Source organism: Thalassophryne amazonica, chromosome 20 (assembly GCF_902500255.1).
Source record: "Thalassophryne amazonica chromosome 20, fThaAma1.1, whole genome shotgun sequence".
NCBI classification, from domain to species: Eukaryota; Metazoa; Chordata; class Actinopteri; order Batrachoidiformes; family Batrachoididae; genus Thalassophryne; species Thalassophryne amazonica.
Window position 1 is genome coordinate 8,995,160 of NC_047122.1, and position 13,243 is coordinate 9,008,402.

General features: G+C 41.3%; 1 protein-coding gene across 1 annotated transcript in view; it reads right to left on the minus strand.

Annotated features, from left to right (window-relative positions):
• Positions 1 to 1,062: 1,062 nt before the first annotated feature.
• Positions 1,063 to 13,243, minus strand: part of col28a1a (collagen, type XXVIII, alpha 1a) — a 55,175-nt gene continuing 42,994 nt past the window's right edge. Inside the window, exons 10-15 of the mRNA XM_034161403.1 lie at positions 9,455 to 9,508; positions 9,297 to 9,365; positions 9,093 to 9,161; positions 8,404 to 8,472; positions 1,696 to 1,878; positions 1,063 to 1,326 (exon numbers count right to left, since the gene is read on the minus strand). Of these exons, the coding sequence (XP_034017294.1) occupies positions 1,063 to 1,326; positions 1,696 to 1,878; positions 8,404 to 8,472; positions 9,093 to 9,161; positions 9,297 to 9,365; positions 9,455 to 9,508 (708 nt within the window). The remainder of the gene's footprint in view (positions 1,327 to 1,695; positions 1,879 to 8,403; positions 8,473 to 9,092; positions 9,162 to 9,296; positions 9,366 to 9,454; positions 9,509 to 13,243) is intronic.

Below are 13,243 nucleotides of genomic sequence, written 5' to 3' on the forward strand. Positions count from 1 at the left end.
TTTGGAAAATGGTGGGTGCATTAGTTAAGCCGAATGGCATGACTAAATACTCGTAGTGGCCAGTGGGAGTGTTGAATGCCATTTTCCATTCATCTCCCTGTCTGATCCGCACTAAATGGTATGCATTACGGAGGTTGAGTTTTGTAAAGACTTTAGCGCCCTCTAGTAGTTCGAAAGCGGTGGCAATTAAAGGCAGGGGATAACAATTCTTTATAGTGACGTCGTTAAGGCCGCGATAATCAATACAGGGCCGCAGTGACTTGTCCTTCTTCTCAACAAAGAAAAACCCCGCCCCGGCGGGTGAGGAAGAGGGACGAATCAAGCCTGCCTCCAAAGACTCCTGAATGTATTCATTCATTGCGGTGCGTTCAAGGGCAGTCAGTGAAAACAGTTTTCCCCACGGAGGACTGGCACCAGGGAGTAAATCAATGGCACAGTCATAAGAACGATGTGGAGGGAGTGATTTAGCCTTGGATTTGCTAAAAACGTCCGCAACATCAAGGTAACAAGGAGGTACCCCCCTTAAATCTGGATTAGTGTAGTCGACCATCTCAGTTGCCTTGGAAACACAATGCCCCGCACAGTCTGGTCCCCATGAGCTGATCTGGCCCTCAGCCCAATTTAGTTGTGGACAATGTTCTTTTAACCAGGGATGCCCCAAAATCGCGGAGTGAGTCATCTTGTCAAACACGTGGAAGCTTATTGTTTCAGCATGTGTTCCTGCAATAATCATCTGTACGGACTGAGTGCGATGTGTTATGCGACTAAGCTCATGGCCGTCCACGGCATACATGACCAACGGTCGTGTGATGCGCAGTTCCAATCGTGGCTGCACGGGGCACCCCTGGATTGGCAATGAGTGACCACATGCCCCGCCTGCCCACAGTAGAAGCACAGGCCCTGGTCTCTACGGCACTGCTGCTCCTCGGTGGTGAGCCGTGCTCGACCCAGCTGCATGGGCTCCTCAGAGGGAGTGTGGGGAAGACTGGAACCGGGAGGTGAAGATCGGATATGTCGAGCTGAAGACGTCTCCGAATGCTGGGCCGATGGGTGTGTGTTTCGTCAAGGTCGATCCACCAGCCGACGGTCGGTGCGGATAGCGAGCGCAATGAGCTCATCCAGGTCCTCAGGAATGTCGACGGCAATCAATTGCTCCTGGATGTGAGCGGAGAGACCCTGGAAAAACACGTCTTGGAGGGCCACCGGGTTCCACTCACTCTTAGCTGCTAGGATATGGAAGTCGATGTCGGCGACACGTCGATTTCCCTGCCGAAGCCGCATCAAGGAACGGGCTGCCTCTCGCTCCGGTGACGTGTGCTGAAACACCTGGAGAAGAGCGGTTTGGAACGCCTGGAGAGATCCACACGCTGGTGATTGCCTGCTCCACTCTGCCGATGCCCACGCTGCTGCCCAGCCAGTTAGGTGAGTTATAATGAATGCTATCTTCATCCGATCGGACGGGAACATTGCTGACATTAACTCAAAATGTAAATCACATTGTGTGAGAAATGGTTTGACGTCTCACGATTCCCCGGAGAACCGCACGGGTCGTGACAGTTGGTTGCAGAATGAGGGTGTTGCGATGGTTGCTGGCGGGGCAGCACTCGGTCCCGGAAGTGGTTGGTCAATGGTGGCTGGGACAGACGAAGCCTGATGTGCAACAGCAGCGACTAGTTGGTCCATCTGGGAGCTCACCGAGGTCATAAAAGCGTCCTGTCGCTTGGCAAGGTCACTGATACTGGAGGACATTGCAGTGAGACGGTCCTCCTGTTCCGCTAGCTGGCGGCTGTGGTAACGGACTGCCGACTGGAAGCTGCTTGTGTCCGATGTGTCCATTGTTGGCTCGATCGTTCTATCAGGAGAGTCAGACAGGAATGGCTGGACACAAATGCAGGACGCGACACAATAGCTCTGGTTGAGATCGGCGTTTACTGAGAAACTCAGTGGCATTCGGTACACAAATAGGCAGTCCAAAACAAGCAAACAAAGCAGAATCATCAAGCAAAAGTGTGGTCGGTACAAACAGGCAGATGGTCAGATACACTACGTGGCAACAGGACTTAGAAGATACAAACTGAACAGAGCTAGAAGCAAGGGCACAAGGCACAACGATGAGCGAATAACCAGTGCAACCAGTGAAACTAATATACACCTGGTAATAGGCAGCTGATCAGAAACACCTGTGCAGAAGGATCCAGAAGTGGGTGTGGTCAAGACAGTACCACGCCCACCACCCAGCACCAATAGAAAAGGAAGACATAATCACCAAAAAAAAAAACACCGCCGAAGAGCCGAACAATCAAAGATCATGACACAAACTGGAAATGGCACAAAAAATGTCACAAGCTTGTTCATTGGTAGATGAAGCCACAAACTGGAAATGGCACAAAAAATGTCACAAGCTTGTTCATTGGTAGACGAAGCCACAAACTGGAAATGGCACAAAAAATGTCACAAGCTTGTTCATTGGTAGACGAAGCCACAAACTGGAAATGGCACAAAAAAATGTCACAAGCTTGTTCATTGGTAGACGAAGCCACAAACTGGAAATGGCACAAAAAATGTCACAAGCTTGTTCATTGGTAGACGAAGCCACAAACTGGAAATGGCACAAAAAAAATGTTGCAAGCTCACTCAATGATAGATGAAGCCACAAACTGGAAATGGCACAAAAAATGTCACAAGCTTGTTCATTGGTAGATGAAGCCACAAACTGGAAATGGCACAAAAAAAATGTTGCAAGCTCACTCAATGATAGATGAAGCCACAAACTGGAAATGGCACAAAAAAATGTTGCAAGCTCACTCAATGATAGATGAAGCCAGAAACTGGAAATGGCACAAAAAATGTCGCAAGCTCACTCACTGGTAAATGAAGCCACAAACCGGAAATGGCACAAAAAAATGTTGCAAGCTCACTCAATGATAGACGAAGCCACAAACTGGAAATGGCACAAAAAATGTCACAAGCTTGTTCATTGGTAGACGAAGCCACAAACTGGAAATGGCACAAAAAAAATGTTGCAAGCTCACTCAATGATAGATGAAGCCACAAACTGGAAATGGCACAAAAAATGTCACAAGCTTGTTCATTGGTAGATGAAGCCACAAACTGGAAATGGCACAAAAAAAATGTTGCAAGCTCACTCAATGATAGATGAAGCCACAAACTGGAAATGGCACAAAAAAATGTTGCAAGCTCACTCAATGATAGATGAAGCCAGAAACTGGAAATGGCACAAAAAATGTCGCAAGCTCACTCACTGGTAAATGAAGCCACAAACTGGAAATGGCACAAAAAAATGTTGCAAGCTCACTCAATGATAGATGAAGCCACAAACTGGAAATGGCACAAAAAAATGTTGCAAGCTCACTCAATGATAGATGAAGCCACAAACTGGAAATGGCACAAAAAAATGTTGCAAGCTCACTCAATGATAGATGAAGCCACAAACTGGAAATGGCACAAAAAAATGTTGCAAGCTCACTCAATGATAGATGAAGCCACAAACTGGAAATGGCACAAAAAAAAATGTTGCAAGCTCACTCAAGGGTAGACAAAGCCACAAACTGGAAATGGCACAAAAAAAATGTTGCAAGCTCACTCAATGATAGATGAAGCCACAAACTGGAAATGGCACAAAAAAATGTTGCAAGCTCACTCAATGATAGATGAAGCCAGAAACTGGAAATGGCACAAAAAATGTCGCAAGCTCACTCACTGGTAAATGAAGCCACAAACTGGAAATGGCACAAAAAAATGTTGCAAGCTCACTCAATGATAGATGAAGCCACAAACTGGAAATGGCACAAAAAAATGTTGCAAGCTCACTCAATGATAGATGAAGCCACAAACTGGAAATGGCACAAAAAAATGTTGCAAGCTCACTCAATGATAGATGAAGCCACAAACTGGAAATGGCACAAAAAAAAATGTTGCAAGCTCACTCAAGGGTAGACAAAGCCACAAACTGGAAATGGCACAAAAAAATGTCACAAGCTCAATTCTTGTTTTTTTAAAGTCATTAATGATGCATGTTGTACAATCATCACACCCTGACAAAAGAACAGTTCAACGACATCATTAAAAGCAAAAATTACCATGACATTCATGCCCAGGATGAGTGTATGTGGCGTCCGATCAAAACTGCATAAAAGGGTCTTGGCTCTAAGGTGCTCACCAATGCCACCTGGGGGCTCTCACCAACATATTTATGTTTTGGTGAGAGGCCCCTTTATCCACCTCATTTGGAGACAAATATATCATTTTGCTTTCACCATCATGGGTTTTCTTTCATAAAAATTTTCCAAAAGTGGATAGCTTTACAAATTCCCTAAAAACCTGACAAAATGACACACTGAAAAAAATTGTGTGTGATATTGGGAGTGATATTTACCTGAAAAAAACCTAGGCAAGTTTTTCCACTGAGAAATTCCAAGTAAATTTTACAAGGAGAATTCTTAAGTAAATTTTACTTGCATACATTAGTTTATCTAAAATAATAACTCAAGTAACATTTACTAGCAATTATCAATTGAATATTTTCATTGAATTTTACTGTCTTTATTCATAAAAAGTAAAACTTTTCAGCTGTTCACCTTGTTTTCACTCAAGGTTGCCACAGCAGATCCAATTTGGATCTGCATGTTGATTTGACACAAATTCTACACTGGATGTCCTTCCTCACACACCTCCACATTACATGAAATGGAGCAGGGGTGGGGTTTGAACCGGGAACCATCTGCACTGAAACCAAGTGCACTAACCGCTTGTCCACCACCTCTGCACTGAGTATGTAAGTCCCTCTGGCTGCCCTTGTTTTCACTCAGAGTTGCCACAGCAGATCTTGGATCATTAGTTCATGAATGTGTTCATTATAAACAACCATTGATGCATCGTGATGCATCTTTTTTCTAAACAGAAATTATCTTGTCTCACTGTCTGACAAATTTAATTTTTTTTTTTAATAATAATCTATAGCAGGCAGAGAGGTGGCCCAGTGGTTAGTGCACTTGGTTTCAGTGCAAAAGGTTCCCGGTTCAAACCCCACCCCGTCCACATTTCTCCATGTAATGTGGAGATCCATCAGGAAAGGCATGCAGTGTAGACTTTGTGCCAAATCAACATGGATCTGCTGTGAAAACAAGGGGAACAGCTGAAAAGTTTTACTTTTTATGAATAAAGACGGAGTAAAATTAAATGAAAATATTCAGTTGATAATTGCTAGTAAATGTTACTTGAGTTATTCTTTTAGATAAACTAATATACGCAAGTAAAATTTAAGAACCCCCTTGTAAAATTTACCTGGAATTTCTGAGTGGGAAAACTTGCTTAGATTTGTTCAAGTAATTATCATTCCAAATTTTTGTCAGTGCACAGTGAACCTGACTAATGGACCAGGCAATTACCAAATTCAAGATAACAGTCATGTTGGTATATGGGGCAAATGGAAACAATGATTTTCTGATTGTTTACACAATTTTCCTAATTCCCAGAAGTTACATAGAAAACCTGGCAACTGTTCTCTAGCGATTTCCCTATGTTTTAGATTATCACTGTGTTCTCTAGTGTAGTGCATGGCCTCGATTCACCCTAATTACATAAATACATTAATGCTGTCTCAACAAAAACCTGAGTTTTGAACTGCAGATAAAGACTGTGCTTTCCCTCTCAGTTGAGAAATTCCTAAGTCATCTGGAGATATAAAGATAAGCTTGGAGACATCCCCCATGGACCAACACTGGGATTCACAGCAAAACAAAACTGTAATTCAAAGTTCTTCAAAGGGGAGCCCTTGCCTTTTATCGGTTAAATTTCGGTCAATATGAATTACATGACATTATAATTGCTTCACGTCAGAATCTGAAATTGTCCAGGCGTGAAGAACTCACTTTTATGACCTCAAGCCAAGGACAGAACCTCTCCTCACACAGAGGACCTTCCCCCTATGATAACATGTGGTCATAAAACTTTGTCTTGACAATCAGCTTTTATCTCGAGGTCTAAGCAAAGGAAAAGACCTTTTGTTTAAAATGAAAAAAGAATTGCATCAGTATTTCTTTTATTCATATCTAAAAACTCCTAATGTTGTTGGCATTGATTAATGAAATAAAATGCTTTTCATATAATCATTCCATTTAACTGATATGTGTTCCTCCTAATGTGTGTTTAAATGTGATCTTTCTGCATTATCAATGTTGATGGTAAAGTATTCTGTTTATCCAAAGGAACTGTTTAAGTGACGATTAATAATGTGTATCCATTCCAGTGTCTTAGAACAATAGTATAACAAAATAGTTAATATGTTTTAAATAACTGAATAATTTGGGTCTGGCTTGTGAAGACATGAAGTTTTCTGTGAGATTACACACCCTAAATGGTGGGAGTTTTGTGACGTCAGTCCCCTTTAAAAAGTTAGAACAGTCTTTCTGCTCTCTCTCTGCCACCCTCTCTTGCCTCTCTCCTTTCTTCCTTCCTTTCTTTGAAATGCTTAATTTTTATTCTTGGGCCAAGGCCCCATTGCTAACCTAAGCTAAGCTAAAGCTACCACGTGGCATTCATTCTTTGTTCATTTTTGATCATTTTAACAAAGTTTTAACCTGATGCTTTAAGGTGCATCAAGTCTTTCGAATATTTATGAGAACTTCCAAGCTGAATTTTTCAATTTACAGAAAAGCGACTCTCCTTTTCTGTCAGCTATTTTGTTTTTTGTTTTTTGTTTTTCAACACTTTTAAAGTTTTAACTTTTTTCCTAAATTCACAAAGATTTTTAAGCTGGCTCCAACATACTTTTTAAAAGCTACCAGAAACCATTTTCAACAAACACCTTCCACCTCTGGGTTCCTGCAAGCAGATGACTGTGCTGATTTCAAACCATCAGCCATCCTGTCAGTAAAGCTAACACAAGCCTTTGGGATTGCCTGGGGAGACCGCTGAGTTAATCCCTTGACCAAAGTGAGCACGATGGATGGATCCCTCCGAACCATCATCTCAATGGACCAGCTAAGTGACCCAGTTAAAGGTTCCAGGAAAGAGTTTGCTGTCAATGGATACAAAGTAGCTTCCTTTTAAACATATTCACATGTTTGTTTAATATTTTTCTTAATAACTGGCTTCAAATTTCATCTCTAAATTCTAATCAGATTTATTTACTTAAAGTCTTTAACCTCTATCTCTCCTTCTCTTCCAACATCTCATGAGTAAGAAAACTTTTACATGAATGAACTTATTTAATCACTGTCCATGAAAATGCCAGTAAACTGTTCATTACTTGTTAAACTTTAAACTGTAAAATTAAACTGTAAATATTGCTGCTGTGGTTCTTTTTGTGTTCAGAAGGAAACTTGTGGTCAATCGTATTGTGAATTCAGACTTTAAGCTCAGAGACTGATTTAATTAAATTGAGACTGATTAATTCATTTGAGACTGATAATTTAATGAATGTTTAAATTAAAGTACCTATGCTAAAGTATTAAACCCTAAACTGTTAATTATTTTTGGTGACTCATCAGATGGGGCCTAATCCAGTCTAATTCAAAATGGGAGTTTAACTGCTTATTCACTACATTCTTATTGTGCTCCCGTGTGAGGAGATTTAACTAAATTGTTACATTTATTGGTGCTCCTGTGTGGAGGCTTTATTAAATATTCACTATACTAGGGATGTTCTTCGACATTCTCATGACTCCTCTCAGGTGTTTCATCCTCTGATGTGGCTCCCAAGTGTACAGTTAAGTATCACTCTGGGCTGTTTCCAGTTTGTCATCTCCCTCACTATATAAATGACTCCTTACGTCATTTCGAATTGCTGGATTGTTCAGCGTGATCCTCGTATTTCTGGTCTTTCTTGGCACATTCCAAGTTACTGCTCTCCTGTTGCAGACCTTTGCTGATGTCCTGTGTTCATCAAATGTATTTCACGTATTTTGAAAGCTTGATTTATTTCCAAAGCCTAGGTCTAGTGGTCACCAAGTTGACCACTACTTGTTTTGAAATATAACAAACAGTTTTTGTTTTATACTGTATTTCTAAAAACAAAACAAAAACAACAATTTCCATAATATTATTAACAATAAATATGTATTTGCTTGCTGGAGATGCAAAGATTCTCGGCTTGAAAATGGGACGTGTCTGACTAAGTCTGAAAAACAATTAGGTAAAAGGAAACTTACATGTATACTTGAACGACTGACCTGTCACACATTGTTATCTCAACCAATCAACTGATGAGGTTTTGAAACTAGCTGCCTAAAACCTAATCAACTAAAGCACCATGTGTCTACAAAATTGTATCAGATTTCCTCCTCTGGCTTTGAACTTACTGTGTCCATAGACCTGAGTGATGACATCACCTTGACCTTTGGGTCAAGGTGACAAAATGTCTTGGATTGCCTTGGATCTTACCTTGGGTCCTAGAAGTCCGTCACCTGGAAGACCCGGTAACCCCTGCATTCCAGGTGGGCCTGCTGGCCCCTAAAGTCATCAACACAAACACATGTAATGTTTAATGCACAAAAACCCAGCATCCCAGGCATGAGAGCTCACTGTGAGCTGCTCTGATTAACCTCAAATCATTTTTCATCCTGTCTCTGTTGTGGCATACAACCGTTCATTCTCATTTCCACTGTGGAGATTTGGAGAAATGCGCATTTCATCTGTTACTATACCATCATGATGGAGACGACTGTGTTGTCTTTATGTTGTTTTTTGTAACTAAGTAATGCTTTAAGTAAAATATAATGAAGGTTTTATGTTCTGCATGTTTGACTCCTACACAGAATTTGACTTTCTGTATAGGAGCTTCCAGATTTGGGGCCCTGTCTTCTACCCAATGCAAAGGTGCTACAACATGTACCCAACGCTGTTGTGGTTTTCCTGCCCCACACTTGTGTCATCTCAATACCCAATCGAATTGTGGTTTTGTTTGTCTAAACTGTGATGTGGGCAGACACACTGCTGGTGTGTTGATATCTCATGGCACCAGAAAGTGGTTGCAATACAGACCAGCAAAAACCTGGTAGAGTAAGGCCGAGTGAGGCTTAAAATGATGGGGGGGGTGTCTGCTATTGAGAACAGTGATATCATTAACTCACCGTCATCCCTGGTTCACCCACACTGACTGGTCCCTGCAGTCCTGGTCTTCCATGGTTACCTCTTTCACCCTGGGAAATAAAGCAACATTCAGAGCTGATACATACAAATTTCAAACTGATTACAACTCTGGACATTAATTATAGTTGCCACTTTCAGAAAGGTGCAACTTGTTTCAAAAATAAATACACTAAACCTGAAATCACCTTTGGACCAGGGAACCCAATGCCATTATCTCCAGGAGGTCCAGATGCACCCCTTGGCCCACGCTCACCCTTTGAGGGGATACAACATTTGTGATATTTGAATGTTCAGAATAAATTATTTGTCCATTGCATGTGAGTGATGATAAATGCTTTTTTACTGTAGATCCAGGTGGTCCTTCTGGACCGAGGTCACCAGGTCCTCCCTTCACTCCCTGAAGGTGAATCACATAAAAAAATAATAAATTATTATTAAAAATAAATGTTGGATTCACAAAGTGCCATAACGATAAAACAAAAAAAGGAAGGGCGGGAAAAACATAAACAGTTTAAACTGTAGATACGGAGGCCACGACGTGAGTGAAGCTGGAAGAGTAAAGACAGCAGCTCTTCCTGCAGCTTGTGAAAGCCTCAATGATGCTTGTGTAAAGCAACAAATAAAAATCATACATCAGAGCACATTAGAGTGGCACTGTGCCATCTGGGTCCTGAGGCAGCAGCCTGGATGCATGAGAATAAGGCAGCATGATCCTCTGTATGCTGCTTCTCCTGTAGCTACACCGAATGAACATGTTGGCTTGAGTACAGAGTTTACAACACTGTCTGTAGAAATCTCTATCATCATTCTAATCTTTAATGTGAAAATGATAGAGGGGTTTTAGTAATTTGGTGCGTCATAAGAGGAACATTACACAAGTGAAGCACAGGAAAAACTGAGCTCTGTGCTTCTGAAAATCATGACTTTACTCTTGTTAGCATGAAACTCAACTAGGCAATCGTACCCATGGACACCTACACACTCATACAGGGGACCATTCTTGCTTGATGTACGACTTCAGTTGTTCAACAGTCCTGGGTCTCCGGTGTCGTATTCTGCACTTGATAATGCACCACACATTTTCAGTGGGCGACAGGTCTGGACTGCAGGCAGGCCAGTCTAGTACCCGCACTCTTTTACTACGAAGCCACGGATACGTAACACGTGCAGAATGTTGCTTGGCATTGTCTTGCTGAAATAAGCAGGGATGCCCCTGAAAAAGACGTTGCTTGGATGGCAGCATGTGTTGCTCCAAAACCTGGATGTACCTTTCAGTATTGATGGTGCCATCACAGATGTGTACGTTGCCCATGCCATGGGCACTAACACACCCCCATACCATCACAGATGCTGGCTTTTGAACTTTGTGCTGGTAACAATCTGGATGGTCTTTTTCCTCTTTTGTCCGGAGGACATGACGTCCATGATTGCCAAAAGCAATTTGAAATGTGAACTCATCAGACCACAGCACACTTTTCCACTTTGTGTCTGTCCATTTCAAATGAGGTCAGGCCCAGAGAAGGCGGCAGCATTTCTGGATGTTGTTGATGTATGGCTTTTGCTTTGCATGGTCAAGTTTTAACTTGCACTTGTAGATGTAGCAACGAACTGTGTTAACTGACAATGGTTTTCTGAAGTGTTCCTGAGCCAACGCGGTATGATCCTTTACACAATGATGTCGGTTTTTAATGCAGTGCTTCCTGAGGGATCGAAGGTCACAGGCATTCATTGTTCGTTTTCAGCCTTGCTGTAGATGATGGAATCCCTAAATTCCTTGCAATTCAACATTGAGAAACATTGTTCTTAAACTGTTGGACTATTTTTTCATGCAGTTGTTCACAAAGTGGTGATCCTTGCCTCATCTTTGCTTGTGACACTCACAATTAGTGTCCTCAGTTCCCAAACGCTTATTGAGTGTTGTTAGAAGGAAAGGTGATGTAACAGAGTGGTAAACATACCACTGTCCCAGTTTTTTTTTTTTTTTGAAACATGTCCTCTCATCCAGAGCCATTTAAGTCCCGTGCGAACTGTACACCATCCAGGAAACTGAAGCCCTATTACCCTTGGCTCAGTTTTCCCACATTGTCATATCCTGTCTATTCAGGTGTGGCTATCTAACTACAATACATCATACTGAATCTACATCAGTGATCAAATTATGACATAGAAGCTGTATTGTTAAAAATGGCTACAATTTTGGAGACAGCCATATTGATTTTTTTAATGACAACATTGAATTTGCCACAAAAAATACATAATAATCAATAAGTATTTGATCCACTGTCAATTTTGCAAATTTTCCCAATTACAAAGAATGGAGTGGTTTGTATTTTTTTTAATCGTATGTGCACTTCAACTGTGAGAGACAGAATAAAAAAAAAAAAACAGAAAATCATATTGTATGATTTTGAAATAATTAATTTGCATTTTACTGCATGAAATAAATTGATGGTTTGACAATTAAATATATCCAGCTATTCAGGTTCAACAGTGAAAAAACATTTATGACATTAGATGTGACGGCCATCTTGAATTTTCAGATGGCTAATAGACTTTTCTAAAAATATAGGTCCTCAACTTTATTCATACTGAATTTGGTGCTTCTGTCACCAAGTGAAAGATTCTTATGGAATATTGACTTAATCTGCAGTACTATCCTGACTAGTCTCCCAGTTCCTGCTGCTGAAAAACATCCCCACAGCATGATGCTGCCACCACCAAGGACTCTTCAGCTTCTAGGAAGAGTCCTGGTGGATGTGAGCTTCTTCTACAAGTATTTATGGATGATGTGCTCATTGGGTCCTTCAAAGTCATAGAAATGTTTCTGTGACCTTCCCCAGATTTATGCCTTGAGACAATTCTGTCTCAGAGGTCTATAGACAATTCCTTTGACTGCATGCTTGGTTTGTGCTCTGACATGCACCGTCAACTGTGGGACCTTATATGTAGACAGGTGTGTGTCTTTCCAAATCATGTCCAATCAACTGAATTTACCCCAGGTGGACTCCAATTAAGCTGCAGAAACATCTCAAGGATAATCAGTGGAAACATGAGGCACCTGAGCTCTATTTTGAGTTTCATGTCAAAGACTGTGAATACTTATGTACATGTGATTTCTTTCTTTCTTTTTTAAAAAAATAAATTTGCAAAAATTAACACATTGTCATTACGGAATATTGTGTGTAGAATGTTGAGGGGGGAAAAGGAATTTCATCCATTTTAGAATTAGGCTGTGACATAAGAAAATGTGGAAAAGGTGCAGCACTGAATACTTACTGGATGCACAAAAGTCCTCATCACTCCTGCCTATTTTACATCTCCTAACTTGAGTCTGTATTGTTATGAGGCAATACATTGATGAAGTGTTATTCTTATGAGGTGATATAGTTATAAGGTGGTATAGTTATGACGTAGTGTCGTTATGTGCTATTACAGTTATGAGTTATTACAATTAGTAATAACTCATAACTATTGCGCTATTACAATGAGTTCATGTCAGTGTTGGGGTACAGGAAATAATGATGTCTGGGATTACAGCCCTCCTTGCAGTCTTGATGTTTCCAGAGGTAGGTGGGTTTGCAGAATGCCAGATCATCATGGACTCTCTTTCCACTAGCTTTAGTACTCAAAACTACTTGCAGAAATATAGCTTTCTCTATTGCTTTCCACTGCCACAAGCTACTCATCCTGCATATGTATCAGACTTTGTATCATTTGTCCTGGCATGTCTTGGCTCGGGTCTTGCTTCCCTTTTGGCTGCTCCTCAGTAGCTCAAGCTGTTCATAAATGCTCTCTAGATCTTTCAGGAATGTCAATAGACTGCCACAGTCTCGATGGTGATGGCTGTTGGGCTTCCAAGGATGCGGAACACATCCCTCTGCTCTATTGCAGCTGGAGTGCCTGAGATCTCAGGTGATTGTTTCATCCAGACTAACAACTGGAATTTCCTCACCTTCTTCAAGCAGATCAGCTCACCTTGCCTCTACAGTGCTTCTCAGTCCTTTCTCCACCAATAGAAATCACATCTTTCTGCAGAGAACTTGGGCAGAGCTGTTGGCTTCAACTTGATGCCATGGGAAGATCTGGGGGAACCACTGGCACTGGCCTGCTGTCTTCCTCCTTCAGCTTCTTC